The sequence below is a fragment of the Athene noctua genome, chromosome 1, assembly GCF_965140245.1.
Source record: "Athene noctua chromosome 1, bAthNoc1.hap1.1, whole genome shotgun sequence".
Taxonomy (NCBI): domain Eukaryota; kingdom Metazoa; phylum Chordata; class Aves; order Strigiformes; family Strigidae; genus Athene; species Athene noctua.
The window spans coordinates 188,754,591-188,775,476 of NC_134037.1; the positions used below are offsets into that span (position 1 = coordinate 188,754,591).

General features: G+C 39.3%; 1 protein-coding gene across 1 annotated transcript; it reads right to left on the bottom strand.

Annotated features, from left to right (window-relative positions):
* On the bottom strand, positions 1 to 20,019 carry XG (Xg glycoprotein (Xg blood group)). Its single transcript, XM_074901094.1, has 9 exons — positions 19,959 to 20,019; positions 9,771 to 9,812; positions 9,377 to 9,433; positions 5,602 to 5,637; positions 2,979 to 3,044; positions 2,016 to 2,072; positions 1,612 to 1,650; positions 1,209 to 1,328; positions 1 to 17 (listed from the first exon to the last, which is right to left on the bottom strand). Exons 1-9 carry the CDS (start codon positions 20,017 to 20,019, stop codon positions 1 to 3), a joined length of 495 nt encoding a protein of 164 aa, XP_074757195.1.
* Between the last annotated feature and the right edge of the window lie 867 nt (positions 20,020 to 20,886).

Below are 20,886 nucleotides of genomic sequence, written 5' to 3' on the forward strand. Positions count from 1 at the left end.
TTACACTGTAGCTCCACCTGAAAAATGAAGATTGAACATTCAGCATTTCCACCACAGATGCCCTTTGCCAGCTCCTCTGGGCTTTTTTTGCTCCAGTCCTTTTGAGGCAGCAGGTGGGAACCTCTTGTCCCCACAGACAGCCTTCCCCATTTGTCTCACTTCCCATTTCCAAAGGGCTGTGGGATTGCTAACCTAATGCTTCGGTTACATCCCAACCACAGAAACAGAGGAAAATAAGTGACTGTCGGGACCCTGAGGGCACAAACAGCCTTCATAGCCCTGACCAGCCTCCCCCAGCGCATCCCAGGTTGTGTCCGGCTGGACGTCTCCTGTGTAATCCTGCCCAAGCCTTCCCCCAGCACCCAGGCGGCAGCTGCAGCTGTGCCGGAGCCCACCATGGCACCCTCAGGCTGAGGCTTTCTGAAGTGACAAGGGATCCCAGATCTCTCAGAAATGCCTGCAAACCTTCTCCACACACCTCCTGCATTTCACTCATGCCTAGTCATTAGTCCCATTGTGGAACAAATAACATGAATTAGAGCTTTAAATTGACCCATATGGCAGCTAAGGGCCAGGTCTGGGCTGTTCCCAAAGAGCAGGGAGCTGAGGGCAGCCATGGGGGAGCCTGAGCCGTTGCCTCCCCACGGGCAGGCATGTGCAGAGTGGTGGTGATAGCAAATGGCCCCCATGGATGGGACAGCTGTCATCAGGTAAAGACAAGGCAACAAGCTCGGCCCAGGGCCAAGGCAGGGAACCCAGCCAGCCATCTGGGCTCCTGGCCAGGGCAGGCATGCGGGGATGTGGGGCAGGCCAGGGCAGCAGGACCCCCAGGCCAGAGCTGAAATGGGCCTTGGCCAAAGCGTACACGGAGTGCCCCAGGCAAGGCTGATCTGGGCCACGCAGGTTGGTTTCCACACACAGAACCACAACAGTCAGTTACCTCTGTGGTGGCAGAGACCTTACATCATGTAATTTCCTTCATAAGGTGACGTACATCCATCTTCTGGGCACACTATGGCTTCCTATACTTGTCCTTGATGACGAATATTAATTACCAGTATCTCTTACAGACCAGCGGGGTTTTTTAGGATGAGGTTTTCAAATCCCTTATCTCCAACCTGTTTCCGCCCCCACTGAAAGTATTTGTAAAATTCACATCTACTTCAGCACTGATCAGCCCAGAAGGTAGGAAACTGATTTGGTCTTACCATGTGGTTTGAAACAAAGTTTCTTGTTCTTGTAAGCAGAGTAAGCTGCTATTGATCCAACAACTAATATTACAAAAGCAGAAATTATAGGAGATGTAACTCCTGCTATTAATCCCGAATCTGTGGGAAAAGAGAGAGGGTGTTTTCAGAGGCACTGAAATGGTTTTACTTAAGCATATTCTCTACTAAGGTGTGCTTTTGCCAAACTATGAGAATTGTTTGGTGAAACATTGTAAATTCATTAAATAGAATTAAGCAGAATAATAGTAATTATGTTACATTACAACTGATGTGAAAACAGTGTCTTAAATCCTGATTCAGTTCATGTACTACATTTACAAGGCTTTTTCTTACTATTTTATGATGATCAGAAACAAATTATAGAATAAATTATTTACTATACCTGTGTTTCCTCCGTGATTGAAATGATGCTCCTCTTCTCCTGGAATAGAGGGTGAAGTTTCATCAAGAAATGTTTTCACCTTGTTTTGAGAACAGTCTTTACTCAGCGAAGTGTGATTTCATACAGAAGGTGAAAGGGGGCAGCTCGGCAGCATTGTGAGAGAGGAGCTCCCCTTTCCAGTCCTGACTGACAGCTGCACTGGCCAGAGGAAAAACCATCCTTTCTCCTGACATTTTGGTTTTGGAGAAGCCATGGTTTGTGGAGAAGGATAACTAATCTAAATAAAAATAGCAGAGTCTTGTCCTACACCTTCAGTGCCAAACAGATTACTGTTAAAGCAAAACCAACCAGCTCCAAGTTACACGTATTAGGAAGAAGTTGCAAGGGGAATTGATAAACACTACCTGTTATGTGTGGCGGTAAAGGCTTCCCATCAAAAAGATCTGAGTCATCAAAACCTCCTGCAAGATAAAGATTAGGATTTCTGTCACAAAATTATCTGAACATGGTAACCCCTTCAGGTCCCTTGTCCAGTCTTTTTGTAATGTTCTAGGGAGAGGTGAGGGACCTTTGAAATCACAGCTTCAACATGGCAGATGGGTCAGGTGTCTTGCACTGAATGGTTACCTACTCAAATTCACCTGGAAGCTGGAATACTAAAAATGTTGGTGTTTACCCATTTGGCATCTGTACTGGCACCTGTGGGATGTGTGAGCTTGGGCTCTCAGTAGCACAAATCCTTATATAATATGGACATCTCAAATTCCAGTGGTTCCTGGAGCAGGAATTCAGTGGGTCCTTTCCAGGAAAGACTCCAGAAGGACCAGTCCACAGCTCACCACTACAATCACACCAGAAGTAAATATAGGATACATGGTGGTAGCTGGGAGCTGGAGTGCCACTTCCACTTGGTTTGAGCGGGTGTCTGGGACCACACTCAAAAGCAATACAGGCTTACAGCCATCTCCCCAGTCCCACCTGTTGTATGTCCCAGGGCCACCTCAGATGCACATCTCAGTATGGATTTGAACATAGGCTTATCCACACCCTGTGGTTAGATGTCAAATTTGAACCTTAGCATGGTTCAGTGTATACATACCCAAAATGAAAAGATAAACAAGATGTTAGCCTCATGCCACTTAGGAGTCAATGACACACATTTTGGACAGACAGAAAAGCTTTATGGTACCAACACTAAAACTCAGAAAGTCTTTCCAAACACTGGGTCAGGAACAGTGACTACAAAAGAGAGATGAAGGGTAGGGATGATAAAAGCTATTAATGAAGAGATAAGAGAGTAAACTATCCAAAATATCTGCTCCAAACAACTCATAGTGCTAGATTTTCTTAGGAGAAAGTATTCTTACCAGAATTAATGTGGCTTCCCGGTCGTGGTGGAAGAGGTGGGTATAAAGGTTTTCTTGAGATGTCACCTATTGATAATGAATATTGTTAGATGGTTGGACAGGCAAAACCGAGAGGTGTAAATAAAGAGTATGATAACCTGAGATATTATACCTATTTCTAATTTGTCCTCCAATTGTGAATTAAGAAAAGGACCTTGTCACTAGCTAAAAAGTCTCAAGCACTGTAACAACAAAATTATTTAGAAAGGGAGAAGGGAATATTTTCAAAAATAAAATGAGAGAAGAATTCACAAATATGCTGAAAGAAAATACTTAATGTATTTCTGGCAAGTGCTAACAGCCGGGAAGCACAGTGTGTTACTGTAGGTGTCCATGGTGCAGTTATGCAGAGTTCACAGAGAAGTTGGTGTTCTGGGCTGGGCAAGAGGCAACAGGTTATTTCTGTGCCATCAGCAAATATTAATAAGATCTGCAGATTAGTGTAATCTAACAGATGCTAAATTCATCTAATGCATGATACATTTTCTACTCTTGAACAGTGCAAAATTACTTCAGTTTTGTTATTTAGAACTTTGTGATGATATTTGGCCTTAATTTTTGCCAGAGTATTAGAATGAGATGCATTGGATAGAGCAGGAGATCTGATGATTAATAGCAGTTTCCAAACTGCACATACAATGCTAGAGTAGCAAGAGCCAACTCAGGTCAAAACCTGAAAAAGTTAACGTCTGGGTCTGTTGCTCTGCATATCTAGCATAAGTCCCCTCTTGCTGTCTTTTTTCCAACCAGATCAGTTGCATAGTTAACTGCTCTCATAGTCAGACAGCAAATTTAGCTCTGAACAAATCAAAATTAGGTCACAGAAATATATACCTATTTCCCTTCCTCTTCTTAAATCTTTCTTTCAACTTCAATACATACTAGATGCCCTTTTATCATGTTTTCTTCTTGCCTAGCTGCCAAACATACTGCTTCTGTTTGCGAGTAACATTTAGGTTCTGATTCAGCCATTTATTTAGATATGTGCTTAACTTCAAGTGAGTTTAGCCTACTGCAGTCAATGGATTTTAGGTAGAGTCTTAAAACTTTGCTGAATCAGACTTTGCCCGATTAATTATGTTCAATAGAAGAAGAGATTTGTTCTGTTCCAGATCTCTCTGTAATGAACTAAGACTCATCATGGCACAAAACCAGGGAACTACTGATTCCATTATTCATTTCTATTATGTTGCTGCATTTATTCAGATTTCTCTAAGCATAAGAAGATATATTCTATGGCATAGCTAGTGAAAAAATGATGTCTTCAAAACTACTGATAATGAGGTATGTATCATTAATCCCGTTATACCATGTATGAATGTCAGTTAAGAACCTGAACTGAAAATGAAGCAAAGAAGTAAAAACCAAGGGAAACATCATTTGCCATCCACTGAATGAAAAGGTGGGGTTTAGTGAAAATATTTAAGCTATTCATCGATAATTTTATCAACATACTAAGCCCATCCTCTCACAACAGTACTCATTAAAAACTTTCAGGAATGGAACAATTAGTACAGGCAGAAAGAAAAGACAATGTATATGAGAATTATAAATAAAATTATATTCAGTTTTATAAAGTGTAGACTAACTCGTCATTCAAACACAGGCATGAAATGCCACAGGGTATCCTGGAAATACAGAAAATCCTGGAAATGGGAGAGAATACTATAAAAGGTATGATTCTCTAAGACTGAAACATGAGTAAACCAGACCACTGCAACTGGAGTCATAATTCAGAGGTTCTGTGCAATTGGCTGAGAAGAAATTTTCCCCTTGTGTAGCCTTGATTCAAGTGGAATTTTAGGTTTTGATTCAATACTTGCATTTTAGATAATTTCAGTGTACAAGAACCTTTCTAGAGTACTTCACATCCTTGGTATACCTCTTAACACACTGAACAAAATGTGGTACAAAAATTCCCACAGTTAAGGATTTCATAAATCTGCACAGCCCAGCACAGTACTGTGAATACTCCCTACATCAGGTCTGGATGTTACAGAAATACCTGGAAGTTACAGCATATTACAACAGCTTCACTGCTTCAAGCTTAAGCTATATCATGTCCACCAGTGCTCATCTCTCAAACACTCCTTCCTGCATTACTGATTTGGGATCAGAACAACAAGCTCACACCTCTTTCTGTCCACTGTTACCTCTGATTCCTAATCTTAGGCAGGTTCACCTTTGGTAGCTGAAGAAACTACTGCCATCACCTGATGTCTTCAACCTTCTGCCAGAGAGGCCACCACCCTGAACCATGACAGCTGAAGGGGCAGTATGTCCTCTCCCCAGCCATGACCGTGGTACCCTGGCATGGTGATGTAAACTGTAGCTGACTTCTGTTCATGCAGGTAGGTCAGCCTGCAGGCCCCCATAGCTGGCAACCAGGCACACCCCCTCCCACTGTCCCTGCTCTGCGCGGTGGCCTCTGACAAAAGGGCTGCATGTACATGAGTTGTAATGACTCCCACTACCACAGTTCCTCCTGCAGTCTTGAAACCTATTTTCACAAATTAGTTAGACTTCAGAAAAAGACTACAAAAAACCTCAGCCATTATATCTGAGGAAAGAAGAGAGTACTCACCCCCACCAAGAGCATCTCCTAAATGCAGATCATTGTCTAAAAATGAAAAGGAGCAAGGTGTGAGTTACACACAATTCTTGAGGGAAGTGAAATATTAGTTTTAATAGAAAATGTGAAACTGAATGTTTGTCAAGCAACTTTTTCAGGTCAGTCCCACGATATTACAGTTTTTTTGAAAACTCTTATAGAATTGAATATTTGTCCACACAGTAATTGAAAAATGATACAATATTTTCTACTCAAAGTATGAAAGATTCTTTCCTGCTTTAAATAAGCTCAGAATAAATCTGACAGTGGGATCAAGATCAATACTTCTTTAATATATCTGCAAGTACATAAATAAAATCAGCTACGTTACAATATTAAAATGTATCTCTTTAAAATTTATTAAAAATAATAATTTATTAAAAATTATGTCCATGGTTAAAACTGGTATATGGATGTTTGGTTTAAGTGTAATTTGTTAAACTGCAAAAACTAACACCCATTTCAAGAACAAGTAAGGAATAAACCTGCTTGGGGAGAGAGTATTGAATCAACTAATTTATGTAAGGGTCATGGTGACATAAAAATGTTTTGCTTCAAGAAATCCTACGTGCCTGTCTGAATTTGGATGACAGTCTGTTTTAATTTGGCTTGAGCTATAAAGGTTTTTAAATATACTTAAATATCTGCATGTGCATGTTATGCAGTAAATCAACAGGCTGTTGCCATTCCCCCAGCACGGTACATGTGTCTCACTGTATCTGGGATGGAATTTTCCATCTAATAAACAATTTATCCGTGAACTGCAGATGCATAAACAAGAACTCAGTTTCCAACATGCAGGTGTTGATATGAATATGTGGGTGAATATTTTAGGGTGTGTATGGACAGAGGGTGAGCTCTGGAAGTTCACTGAGTAATAGGCAGAAATACATTAAATGGATAACTCTAAGAATCTCATTCTTGTTTCTTATAAATGTGGAGTGCTAGAATGTATCAGAAGAAAAGGCACAGCAAAATCTATGTAAATTTTGATACCAATGCTTATTGCCACAGAAAATTAGGTAGATACTCAATTTTTTTTTCATTATATTTTGTCAGAATTCCTGAAACCCAGGAAAATCCATCCAAACGTGTCACTGTGCAGAACCCCACATCTTGTGTTCCTGATATCCAGAGGGAGTGGGAAGCTGCTGTCAGTATCTAGTCTCATTTGTGTAACAGCTCAGAAATGCTTTGATGTCACCAGGAAATCTGGCAGGAAAATAATCAAATTTGTACTACATGACTCAGTTTGTTCCTGTCAAGTCAGGTGTTGATCCTGTCTGTGCCTGGCCAGCAGAGAGTTGCATTTCAGAAACAAACACCTTTACCTGTCAAATGCTAACACTGTAAGAAGCAATAAATTGCAAACTGTATTCAATTTATTATCAAGATGAAGAATTCATGTAAAATTCAGGGTTCTGCTCCGGAGGGTTCATGCAGAGACTTGTTGCAGAAATGTTAAGGTTGATATGAATGAAATACAAATGAAAATGCATGTGTTTGTGAAAACCAGAAAAAACAGCAGACCAAATGGTTAAAAGAACAGACAATAAAGGTCACCATTCCCAGCAGTAAAATTGAGGAATGTGTTGTTCTGTCAAAACCAGCAGGCCCGCGTTCCAATAAAACGACAGACAGATGACTTGTCAGCAGAGGAAAAGCAGAAGGGCACTTTAAAGCCAAAGATTGCAGCAATATCACCTATTCCACTACTTTCCCATGTACCCACCCAGAAAATAGACTGTAGACATAGTCTGTGTACCCCAAACAAGCAAAACCAGAAGGTGGGCAGCAATCTGGCCTAGGCTTCAGAGACACTGAAGTAAGCAAGATTATGAGGCAAAAGCTGATGACTCTCCATAATAGCTGATGACCCCTACGGGTTATAAAAGACCTGTACATAAGCTGGCTTGTCATTTCTGATCAAGAAGAACCACAGAAACAGCATAAGGACTCAACGGCTGGTGTACCTTCTCCTGTGTTGTTCCTGATGCTCACCAAATCACCTAAGCACACACATCTTGGCACTCATGAGCATGTAGGCTTGCGCATATGGCTGAATTAAATCAGCGGCAAGAGGAATGTGAATGGGTAAAACCAACTTATTTAGAGATTTTGTAAATAAACATCATCTACCATTGAAATTTGTTACACTAGATGGGAGGTGCTTACAGAAGAGCTTCAATTTAGGCAGAGGTGCATGGGAAGTGATGCCCAGAGGACATGACCTCTACAGTAATTGGCCTCAGCTGAACCTAAATTATCATTTCTCACTGATACTGGCTGAATAAGACATAGAGGAATCCCTGAGGTTAAGATGAAGCATCAGACAGGTGCTAGAACATACTTTTGTATCATCTTTCTGCACTTTCCAAATCCAGTCATTGATTTTTAACACAGGTTTTTTTTTTTTAAATTAGTTTTAGTTGCTTTTAAATGCCCTGCAGTCCTCTTCAGTGCTGAAGAGAGATTCCAAAATGGTCTGGAAAACATGGAGTTCTTAATTTCCCAGAACTAGTGAAGTCAATTCAAGTAGGGCAGATAATCATCTGACAGTCAGACATCTAACAGATTTAGGAGTCCCTAAAACCCAAATTCCTTCCACCTGACTGAGGTAGCTTCACTGTAGATAGATATCAGCATCCCTAGGTTACCTTGAAACATGGCTGAGGACAGAGGCTTTTAGGGCCAATTCAAGTAATCTGCTTGAAATACCTATGTTGGGATGAGAACAGTTCCACATTTACCATGATATGAACTGTCCCTATACATGCTGATTTCTCTCCACTGACTAAAGGAAGTCAGGACAGTTAGTTAAGTAGAGGGCAGTGGCTTAGCACTGCTTGAGGACACTTCCAGTCTAGGCCAACCATAGATTTTCTTTGAAAAATTAAGTGGGAGGGAAGAATGCAACCATTACAGGATTTAGTAACTACCACATTTACTAAATGCTGTCCTTCTTTGTTCAAAAAGTGAGCCAGAAAATTGTGTGGAAAATGTAACTGCTTTTGTGTACCTAAAGACTTATTGCGGTGTTTATTCACAAAAAGACAGAAAGTTGTTGTGTGGGCATACGTTATTCAGCATTTCCTGAGTCAAGCATTTTGTTTGATAGCCAGAAATTTCTTTCAGTGTAATTTAGCTGAAAAATCTCTATGTTATCATAAAATGTTCCATCATAAATGCATGTGTGGTTTTGTTGGGTTTTGGAGTTTGAACAATAATGAACGTTCATTGGAAATCATCTTTTGTCATCCTCAGGACTAAAACTTTTGGTTCTCTCTGCTCTTCAGAGCCTTCTTCATTTCTGACACAGGTCTTTGTAGCAATCAATACTAGATAATATTAAGTAAATACATGGAGAGAAGAAAGAATACCCAAATTCCTTCTGATTCTTTTCCAAGTCTGTTATCAAGCATCATGAATATTTATGCTAAAAGATAATGAAAAAAAAAAAAATAGAACAGTTAGCCATTTTTAACAAGGGTTACCCACAATTATACTCCCCGGGGAGTTCAGTACAAGCTAGAAAACTGTGAAGAACAGGAAATAGAATGCCATCACTGGCCAGTCACGCTCTAAAGCCCTACTGGAAGCGATAAAGGTATGCAAATGGTAATTGTCAAAAAATCACTTACTTTACATGCAGAAGACAGCTAGTATTCACGCAAATGATCTCAGCTATGGTACATTAGCAAAGATGATCAAGAATCTCATGAGAGACAGTTTTTACTTTATTACTTACTCAGCACAGGCCTTGTTGGTCTTCTGATCACTGTAGGCTTCCTGGTAATTATGTCATCTGTGGGACACAATAACATGCCAATAAACAATAACAACTTAAACTTTTTCAACTTAACAAAAGAAGGTATCTTCAAATCTAGAAAGCTGCATTCAGTAAATCTTGATGTATCACAGCAGAAGCTAAAAATTAAGAGCTATGTTTTTAAAGTAATTATTTATTTTGTTTTATTTTAAAGACACTTTTAATTTTATGACAGAAACATTGAAATTTAGCAATTCCCAGTTCTGTATATCTTTAACTTAAGCAGTAGCCACTTCATATTCCAGTCCTCAAGGAAAAGGACTTAAGATTTATTATTAGGCTATAGTAAAACAAGGATAGGAGATTTACCTACCTGGGTGATCAAGAGCATCAGCTAAATCAAAATCACGTTGACCTAGAAAGAAGGTGACAGAAAGAAAGAGACTAAGTCAATGGGCAGGTTTCCATGACCCCTAGGTCTGAGGGCTCTGGACAAAACCAGAACACTAGTAAGAGGCAAAACAAAAATCCATCCAAACAGAAGCAGGCGCCAAGCAGACTGTCAGCTGTTGTCCCTGCACTGTGCAGCCCTGAACGACTGTGTGAGATGGGCTCATTTAACTCAAAGAAGCTATTCGTTCAAAGGAGCACAAAGAAAAGCTGCTCTCTCATGTTATCCATATCCAGCCACTGTGCAAACATACCTCCGAAGAACAGAGGTTGCCTGTCACAGGGCACAAGGGCTATTGCCAGGAGACGGCTGAAAGCAGCATTCAGCACTGTACTTGCAAAGCAGAATTATTAGGTGAGAACTTTTAATGTCTTCATTATTGTTTTACTAGCTCACCTTCAGAGAACAGCTTTACTGGCAAGCCTGCCTTGTGATCACTTGTAACATGAATCAACTTTCTTTTTTTCAATTCTTCCTGTAACATGAGCCAGCAGTAAAAGATATAAAGATGTGTTTACCTACATTAGTTTCCGCTGTATCTTAAAAAATCTGAAAGGGGAAAAACAACCCTTCCTGCTCTATGTTAGGTGGCATTAAATGTCATTAAATATCATAGAAGGTCAATTAGCATCCTGACCTTTGAAGTTATCAGGTAAATAAAACTTGAAAATGTTTAAAATGTATCAAACTGAAGCATATGACTTTGAAGTGAACAAGCACAGTAATTCATGTGAGTTTTACTTTCCACTCTCTACAGTCTGCCACTTTCCTTTTAATACACAGCTTTCATGAAACACCTCTTTGCAGAGTATGTATCCATTAGTTTTCATCCAGACTGAAACTTCACTGTCCTTCTGTTTGCACATTAAATACAAGATCAGCCTGCATAAACCCGCAAAAAGTCACAATGTGCCATGGCTTCCCTAAGCAGAAATGTTTTACTGTGCTCTATGGAGTAAGTCTCTTGATCTGCTGTTTATTATCCTGTCTAAAGGCTTAATACCTAACTCTTCAATGAAGTGTTTTTCTTGGTAAGTCTTGAACACTTCACAGCAAAAAAGACATCGTTGTTCACACAGAGAAACTGAGGAACAGAGAGAGGACGTCAGAAGATCTCCAGCACAAGAGCTCTCTGGGTTCAGCTCAGCCCTCTCTTCTCGACAGGTGCTGTCTGTCTTCATGGCATTCTTCACATTAATCACTGTTCCTGAATAATAGCACTCTCCTGTGTCAAAGACCTCCTGGAGAGATTAATTATCAGTGGTAAAACACTGTGTGATCCTCAGATGAAAATTAGTGCAGAAGATAAAGTAGAGAAGTTTTGATTCCTGTGAGGATTCTTATGTAAATCTGTGAAGTTAATTATAGTTGGTGTCTGACAGAAAAGATAAAATGAGGCTGGAATGCAAAACAGTGAATGGCTTCTAAAGCAAACTGTCCCTATAAATTATTATAAGAAACCTGTGTTTGGAAAGGAGAAGCAGACAGCAGCATAAGGCTTTCCTGGTAATGTTATTAGAATACCATTTTATCTCTTATCATTTGAACTGATCTTGGAGTGTCACCTCCTGCAACCACCTCTCCTTCCCCTGCCCTGGCCACTCCGCCAACCTGATTAAGTCCAGTAACCTTTGGACTGGGTCCTTAGATGAATAGTATTCCAAGACCCTGTTATTTTTTCTATATTAATGCATTAAAATACATAGAAATTGACAAGGGGCTTCCTCAGAAGATATTCCCTGCCTGAGCCCTGAGGGCACTGCCAGCCCTTACTGGCCCTGAGGCCCTGCCCATGGGCTGTCCCAGCCATGGCACCAGCTGATCCCAATGCAGACCCCTGCCCACAGGCTGACATCCTGCCATTGCCTCGACTTATACGCTCAAATTATATTTTTGTGAAGCTTTTCTTCAGTACCAACAATATGAACAACTTAAGTTTGGCTGTCCTTTGATTTTGTCCTCTGGATAAATCTTAATTCTTGATCGGTGTGTTGAGTGCTGAAGGAGGCTGTCTGACCTGAGCCCTGCTGCTGCAAGGATACTACCAGCAGGGATCAAAACATTCCTCATCAGAGTGAGTCATCAGAAATAGTTTTGTAACACCGAAGAGTTGTTGGCCAAACAAGCTCCTTTTTTACAGGTACTGACATGAAGGAACTAATGATACAGGAAGCAGCTACTGAGGTCCTAACGCTGTAAAGAGAAAGTGATGAAACCATCTTGTGAAGGAAGGGTCTGGAAAACTTCCAGGTGTAATATTTTTTTGAAGTTAGGGGAAAAAAAAAATAGAAAGAGGAATCTAATCAAAAGAGATTCTGGAATTCAAACAAGATGATTCAGATTATTTCAATTGCCTGAGAACCTAAGCGAAACAGCAGACTGAAACAGTTACTTCACATCTGCCCTTCTCTTGGACAATACCAACGTTTGCCTTTCCTGTTGTGTGTCTGCTCTGTTATCAAAAAAGTGGGAAAAGATGAGGCATTCTTTTGAGATGGAAAGGGAGAAATAGAAGACAGCTACAGAAATTTTAAGAAGAGAAAAAAAAAAAAGCCTGAAAATCCCCAGTAGAAATTATTCAATGCATTTTTTTTATTATTTCTAATGATAAATCAAGTAATAAAATAAACACACCAACACAGAATGACTGATTAGGAATAAGACAGGAATCTACATTGAAATCTCTTTGGTTGTGTAAATATAAACTTTGACAGATGGGCAGATTGTATATGGACATCTGTGCAGCATGGTAAATGATATTCCAATAAACCAAAAGATTGCTTGGACTTCCATCCCAACTTCCTCTGATAATAACATCAAATGACCGCAAGGACTAAGATTTTGTGGAGCAGAATTTTAAATGCTTATTACCATTTCTGAGACTGCACCTAGACATTTTAAGAATCTAATTTGGGAGTATAACAGATGGTTAAATAGCTGAACAGCCCAGATTTCATCCACAAAATGGTGGGCCTAAAAACAAAAACACATTAGAGACTCAGAGAATATTTAGCTCAATAGGCACTGCAGTCACTTCAGGGAACTCTGGAGATAAATGACAACAGAAATAAATTAGTTAAGCTTCTTCACAGAAAAAACAGACTGAAAGAAATTGATTTTCCACATATAGAAATGGCCTTTTTTTGGACCAGCTTTCATAATAGAAACAGCTGGAAATACACTGATGAAAATGAAAATGAAAGAAATTTTAGTGGGAAGACAACAGCTTTGTTCCTTTGAGGTTTTTTATTTGGTTGGGTTTTTTGGTTTGTGGTTTTTGGTTTTTTGTTTGTTTGGTTGGCTTTGTTTGTTTTTGTTTTTAAACCTCAATAAAGTTATGAAGAGATTTAACTATGAGGGAGGTATTATCTCAGAGTTATCCCTGTTATTACTGCTTTGGGCTAGTATTCTATTTCTTGGCATCACTCTTAGCCTTTCTTCTGGGAGTATCCCTGTTTTTACATAGAACTAAAATTATTTTAATAGTGTTTTTTGTTGGGTGGTCTACAACGATTCATAACAAAGAATCTGAGAAAAAGCTTATAAGCTCCTGCCTGACAACACAGAACAGTCCTTATCTACAAATGAGAAAATGCTAAGCTAAGAAAGCAAGCCCTCCAGATGGATATACAGTTGTATCACAAAAGGACCTGTTTTAATTATGTTTATACTAGCTGCTCAAACACAATGAACTATACTAACAGCAGGACTTTTGCTGGCGCTGCCAGCCTTATTTGGGATATAATTCCTTCATCTCAAACCAACACATGTAGCTGTGCCAATAAAAATCTGAAGTGTAGGCCTGGCCTACATAGCTAACAGTAGACTTCTCTGTAGCAGCCAGACAGAGGAGAATAGACTCCATAAATCCAAGCACCAAAACATAGTAGCTTAAACTTCAAAGTTACTACATTTATTTTTACAGGCATGATTCTTCCAGGTAGGATATTCGCTTTCACTAATGCCCATACTTTCTATGAGCCTTTTCAATATCATGTGTGGAAGGCTGGTGATACAAAATCCATTGTTTGTCCACTTGCTCTGCTATGGAGACTGTTAGGGTTGCTGTTTGCCACAGAGATACCGAGCCAGCTTTTAGTAAATTCCCTTGAATATAAGACACGTCCTGCTGAAGCATCATGGAGCTGAAGTCATTTTACTCCACCAAGGCAGTCCCCTGGAAAGTCATGCCCTCAGGCACATGCCCATTTAATGTTCACAGATTTTTGCCCATGTTAGTTTTCAAAAAATGTGACCAAAATAATCTAGTCACTAAAACAGAGAAAGCAGCATCTTTTGACTATAGTTGAATTTGTGACCTAAATGTTAAGTGGATCCATCACCCTCTAGCTGTAGCTGACTGATTGATCACAAGGGTCCAAGGTCACACAATTGTTGAGGAGGATTTATGAGGAGCAAGGCTGGATTCTGCAGGTGGATGTTACCTGTTCATCGTTAAGACTGTAGTCAGAATTTTCTGACAAATGGCATCACTCTGTAATTTTTAATCTCCGAAAGTAGGCTCAGTCCTGCACTGGATCCATATGAACACAGCTTGTGGCCATTAAAATGATGCACATTTAAATAAGGCAGCATGAATATTGCTAAATATGAGAGCAGCAAATTAACTTCTCAGGCACTTAATATGCATAGTTTAGTATTAAAAATGAGGCTAAGATTCGTGACAAAATGTATTTATATGTGTACATACATGTATGTGGACATACATCTTAAATACATACATGCACATGTCTGTTAGATAAAAGCTTTTGTTATTAATATGATTAAATGAATGGGCTTTGAGTGCATTGCTAGCAGTCATATGGGTGGGATGAGATTACCTGTGTTACAAATAAATTAGAAGCCACTAACTTAGAAATGTGAGCTAGATAGAAAGGAAATATAAGTTGATTTTACATTATTTAAAATCAAGAACAAAAATTATTTCTAAAGTGTAATTAAATAAGAATTGTTTTGTGAATACAACGAGCTTAAAATATGAAGCTGGCAGAGACTGAGGAAGAAGTAACTCAAAAATGAGAACAAAAATTTTCTGTAAAGGAATAGTATGTTACCAAAATCCTTCATGAGACCCAATTTATGTTCTTTTTAGCTGAAATGGTAAGTTATTCTTTGCTTAGATCATTCCTGATTATTATAAAATCATGAAACATATTTCCCCTGTAATGACAAACTAGTATGTATTCTCCGAGGTATGTGATCCAGAACATACCCCTTTATTCAGGAAGCAATTATGTTTGTTTAAAGAATATTACTCATGTAAGAAAAGTTGTGGGAGAACTTACAGGTTTACACCTCAGAGTGGACACTTTGGACAAAATCTCAATGAGTGGTTACTATTTCTTTGATGTAATACCCTCATGATCTGTATTTCCTGATGAGGTTACTGTATTTTTTTTTTTTCCTGTCATGGCCCTTTCATTCCATAAACAACAATTGCCATTGTTGGGGTATAAAATGAGTATGCTTTACAATCTGTAATTAAGATCTAAATTCCAGTCTATAGACCACAGCATATGGACCTGATTATTGGCTCCATGTTTTTTGCTAAGCCACTTCTGTTTATAGCTTGAATTCACAGGAAATGAAAAGGTTTCTCTCACTTATTCATACAAGAACACATTTAAATAATTACCAGCAAATAAGATGTGCTAATAAAGCAAGAGTGGCAGTATTGCTTTAGGTCTGGGCAGCACGGTCTCATCAAACATGAAAGAAAATCTTCTAGGTCTATGGTGTTTGCTTTGCTGTGGACAAACAACAGCTGTTCAAAGGTAGCTGCCATTCTTTATGATGTGATTAGCCCTGCATATATAAAATAAAACATATTATTTTCTGTATTTTGCTTCAGAGTGAATGCAGAGGAAGCTGATGTGTGCTGTAAAATTACAGGCAGAGCAAAAGAGTTGGGACCTCTGATGAAGCAGTACTGTATGTCTGCACATCTAATGAAATTCAGATTTTCATCTTTGTGTCACAAGGAAGAGGAGCTTAGACCACACGGTGGACTGTTCAGCCAAAGCCCCTCTCTGTCCCTGTATGGTTCAAGAAGCTGTCAGCCCTTTTCAGCCATTTGGTCTGAGAGTCTCAGGCTTAATGACAGTGATGTTACATGAGAGCTGTACAAGTAGATAGGCTCAAACAAGAGACCTATATGACTGTTCCTGCTGAAACCCTTCTTTCAGCCTTCTGTCAGCCTTCTTTCTGTTACCATTGTGCTCAGGAAACAAAATGGTCTGTACGATCTTTGTGAATAGAATATATAGCTGGCTCATATACCAAACCAATACCTGGTTTGGTATATAATCAATATATCAATTGATATTATTGGTATATAATCAATTTATCAATATTAAATATATCAATTTCTGCTCCTTGCAGACGGTAACCTGCAAGGTAGAGTTGCAGTTTTGATGTGATATAGATTCTGATCTGGGAGGCTTTGTTGAGACTGTTCTCAGTGTGAAGCGTATGCCCCTGGTTCCTCCACCACTGATGTTTTAAGACCTGTGACATAAGAAAGGACTTCACTTTAATTTGCTAATCTTAGTGCCTACTCTGGCCTTCATTTTCATTTAATCTGGATCACTGTTACCCTTTGAAAATATATTGCTGTGGTTTAGCTTTTTAAATAATTTTTTCAGGAATTAAAAACCACACTGATGACAGGCAAAGCTTATACAATGGAAGTGGGACTGTTATATTTTCATAACCCATTCAAGCCCTTTCTTTCAACTGAGATGGCCTATTTGCCTTCAAGAGATATTTTACTACAGATCAGATTTTATACAGTATTTTCCCATAGCATTCATAGATGTCAGCCATCTGTGGAAATGAAGAAAGACTCTGATCAAAACAATCTGAATCTCTCTCCTCCTAACCATGAGGCAAAATGCCAAATAAAGGCATATTTTTATTGATTTTTTAAATCTTGAAATAGTTATGACATGTATTTATTTATTACCCTCAATGGGATGGAAAGGGATTGACAATCTCTGATGCAAATGAGGGAAAAATACATACTGAAAACAGGCAGTTTGGGCGCTGTGCCCAGGCTTGCAATGTGGCAGCAACATCTGAAAAGTGAACCCAAGAAGCTGAGTAACCACAGTTGTTGTTAGCTGTTTCCAAGCTCTGATATTGCAACAGTCCTGCTGTTGCTAGTGTTTCAACCAGTTCAGGTATGTCTATTTATCAAACTGCAATCACCCCCTTGGATGATAGCGCTGACATGACTACAGATGATAGCAGCCCTGGTATTGGGAGCAAAATAGTTTTGGCGCCCAGCAACAAGAGAATTCATTGTCTGATACACCCCTGCTGATACTGCGAGGGCTTCAGCATGTACACACAGACCTCACACAGAACGACAGTGAGGACTGGAACTTGATGGACCAGTATAAGAAAAACAGGACCGTGTTTTTCATCTCTCCCATTCTGTCTTTTAACTCCAGTGAAAACTACATTATACATAAAACTAAGTCACATAGTGTCTCAAATCCAAACAGGTCTGTAATTTTCTCCCCATAAAGTGCCTAGCTAATTAACCAAGAATACAATTAGTTTTGAGTCAACATTAGTTTTGAGTAAGACTTAGCTCAACAGTGGTACTTGATTTACTGGCTACCAATAAATGCTGTTCCCTTTACCTGCATAGCTGATGGAGTAAACTTAATGCATCTTAAACATCATCAACCTTTGCGCGGTCTTCATTACTGACTAAACATGTGATCTTTGGGTTAATTTTAAAACCGTGGACATATAGATTATATCTATACTGGGAAACTGAGAAGCATTTCTGAGAAGTCAGGTCTGAGTGAGAGCCTCAGCTGCTTTCCAGATCCATCTAGGAGCGAGCTCTCAGGTTGCACTGCTTCCCCACTGCGAGTATGCACACAGGTGTGCAGCCCAAACAGGACCTGCAGTATGTTTCAAAACTGGGGTGTATGGCCCAAATGGGACCTGAAGTACATTTCAAACAGGTACATGATCTCAGTTACTGGGGAACTAGGACCTAAATTGTGTTTTACCACACTCTAAGTGGGCAGTATAGATACAGCCAAAGCTGAATTACCACAGATCAGCCGAGCTGCAGTAGCCGACATGGGATATTAGTGTGAACTTCATTGAAGGATGTTGCTATGAAGTTTCTTTCATTTGGGTTTGGCTAAAAGCTACTCAGACAATTAGTTGTTGCAGCTCAATTTATATGTAACCTGCCTAAGTGTGGAAATAACAAAATCCAGAGTGTAGATAAAAGTATGGAAGACTTCAGTGAGCATGCAAGTTTCTGAACTGTATCAGGTCTCACTTTCCTTGGTTATGCCACATGCTTCTGTTGAGATGTGTCCATCAAGGTAGTCTAGCCAACTAACTGTAAGACTGCCAGACATGAAGGAAATGCTAGGTGGTAAGAGGAGTGATGTGATCTCGCCTGGCCATGGTGGAACAGTAGTTGCTAGAAGTTATCAGAGATGGTCACAGCTTAGATAAGAATTAAGGCTGCATATAAAAAGGTGAATCATGTCATAGATGTTCTTATCATAAGGACTTAGACCAGCTTTTCACCAGCATGCCTAAGCCTTTCTCATCACGTCTTAATTAGGACTGACAAGTGGTTCCTATAAATGTCCCCTGAAACGTGGCAAATACTTAGATGATAAAATTCAGTGTCTGTTGCCATAGACTTAAAATAACTCATTTTGCTTTTCAAAGTGGATTAGTTTCCACAGTAATAAGACTGTGCCCCAAACCCACAGCAGCTTTCAGCAATGACTTCTTTCCCAAAGGAGGACCTGAACTGGCTCTAAATTAGCAGATGTATAAAGCAAGAATGGTTAGGCTGACTGTCCTTGTAATTAAAGTGATAGAGGATATGGAAATTGGCTTGCCCCTGCTCAGATTGTTTGAGCAGAAATATTCAACACAAGAGTTGTCCAGAACAAGAAAGTCTGCATGCCAGTGATTAGAGACTGTGTTGAATCATCGCAGACCAGCACAGTCTTACTGCTCTGCTTGTTTCTATGCCATTTTACTTGCCGAAAACCTCTAAGTAATTCCTCATTTGTTAAAATTTATCTATGGTGCTAATTTAAGGCAAGGTTTTTTTCACTGCCCATCACTGCAAGATCTCTTAGTGACTCCACCTAAATCAGAGGTGGTGGGACGATGAGCAGCAGCAGACATTTTGCAACTAGTGGTTAATAATTGATCTCTTCCTGCAGTCAAACACTGCACTACAAATTTTTGAAGTAAAGTTAATATTAAAAAAAAAAAAAAAAGGTTACAAGTACATTACATGGCAGATACACACAAGGATGTGTTTAGTTTGATATCAAAATAAAGTTTTATAGAACGTTTTGCTAAAAGAAAATTATGTTTAAATACAGAAAAATGATTCCATGTGAAAAGATGTTTTCCCAACTGCCATTTGTCAAAAAATATATATACAAAATGTATTAAATTCTTCATTAAAGAATAATAAAAAAAAAAGGTATGCCTGTGCATGGATTTTATATATTCAGGAATATGTTGGCTAAGGTTAATAAATAATTATTTTATAATTATTAAAGCATGAGCACCAATATGAAAGCATGAGCATCTTTAAACTAAATCAGAATTTGTTTTACAATATAACTAATATGTTCTAAAATACCAATAACCAAGAAAAGCTATACAAACATGAAGTTAGTAATGGATTAAAGATATCTTTGGAAACTTTAAGTTCCTCTGGAAGCTGCCATTTTACAGCTTCCACTTATAAAGTTTATACTCAAGTCCAAGCTTGCGAATAATTTTAGGAGAGCAACACTAAAGAGAAAATAAGCAATTATAACAAACAAACTCCAACTATCATGGCTAATATAAGCGATCATCTAAAAGATATATATCTCTCTAGAAAGTGCAGAGTACTTATCTAAACACTCTTGAATGATTCTCATGAAACAGTAGCAACAAAAATAATGTCAGCAAGCATTTCAAAATAAGCAAGCATATTTTTTTAGGGGTTTAAGGTTTAGGTTTGTTTTTTTTTTTTTTCCAATTTTAATAATCACGCCCTAGAAATAAGACAAGGCAAAGGTCACTTACCTCTTACATGGATTAGAAGAAAGCCAAGGCACAAAAGAAGAATACTTCTGAATTTCCCCATGGTCTTCTAGCAGTGCCTTGACTGCACTGGTTGTTTTTTTCCAAGCAATGATTACAGATGTTGCAACTGCAGTGCGGAGGTTTGAGGGAGACACTTGGAATCAGTGGCTCTGTCCAAAGAGTTCTCTCACCATCACATTCAAGCACCACAGAAGAGAGAGGAGTCTGTAAAAACGTCTTCTAATACAAGACAAGTAACAAAAGTAAACAACCCTGCTAGTGCCAAGCCATAAGCAGCACCATAGGTGCCACCTGCCCTCTAAGAAACCTATTTATCGCCCAGGCAGGGAGCATGGAGAGCTGGGGAACCAGCAGCAGCACCCAATGGGGAGGGAGCCAGAGCGCTCTGAGTCCACCTCCTCCCCGGAGGGAAAGCCAACCTGTTTGACATCTTCACCTTCAAAGCAGGGTGTGGTGCTATGGAGCTCAAGTAGCTTGCGAGAGAAGACCTGTCTTCTCTGAAGCATACTTGAAAAAAATCTCTCAGATATACTCTGTCCTCAAAGCGCTGCTTCCCTGCTTGGTTTTTGACTGAGCAATAACTGCTGATAAAGGCAATCCTGTCAGAGTCCTAACTGCTAACTCAAACTGCTGCGTTAGGTAAGTGGAGGCCAAGAATCTGCCTTGCAGAGACTGGGGAATTGTCTGCAGAGGGATGACAAAGACCCCTAACTTACGAGTTTCAACTGTGATGTTGGAATACTGAACTGAAGAATGCTCAGTTCCCCGGCAGATGCATATCTTCACAAGGTAAATGTTGTCTGTCATGATTTTTTCATTAATCTAGATGTATTTTAAAATATAAATATCCATGCATATACTATATGGAGAGAGATCTCACCTAATGCCGAGTATGATAACACAAAGC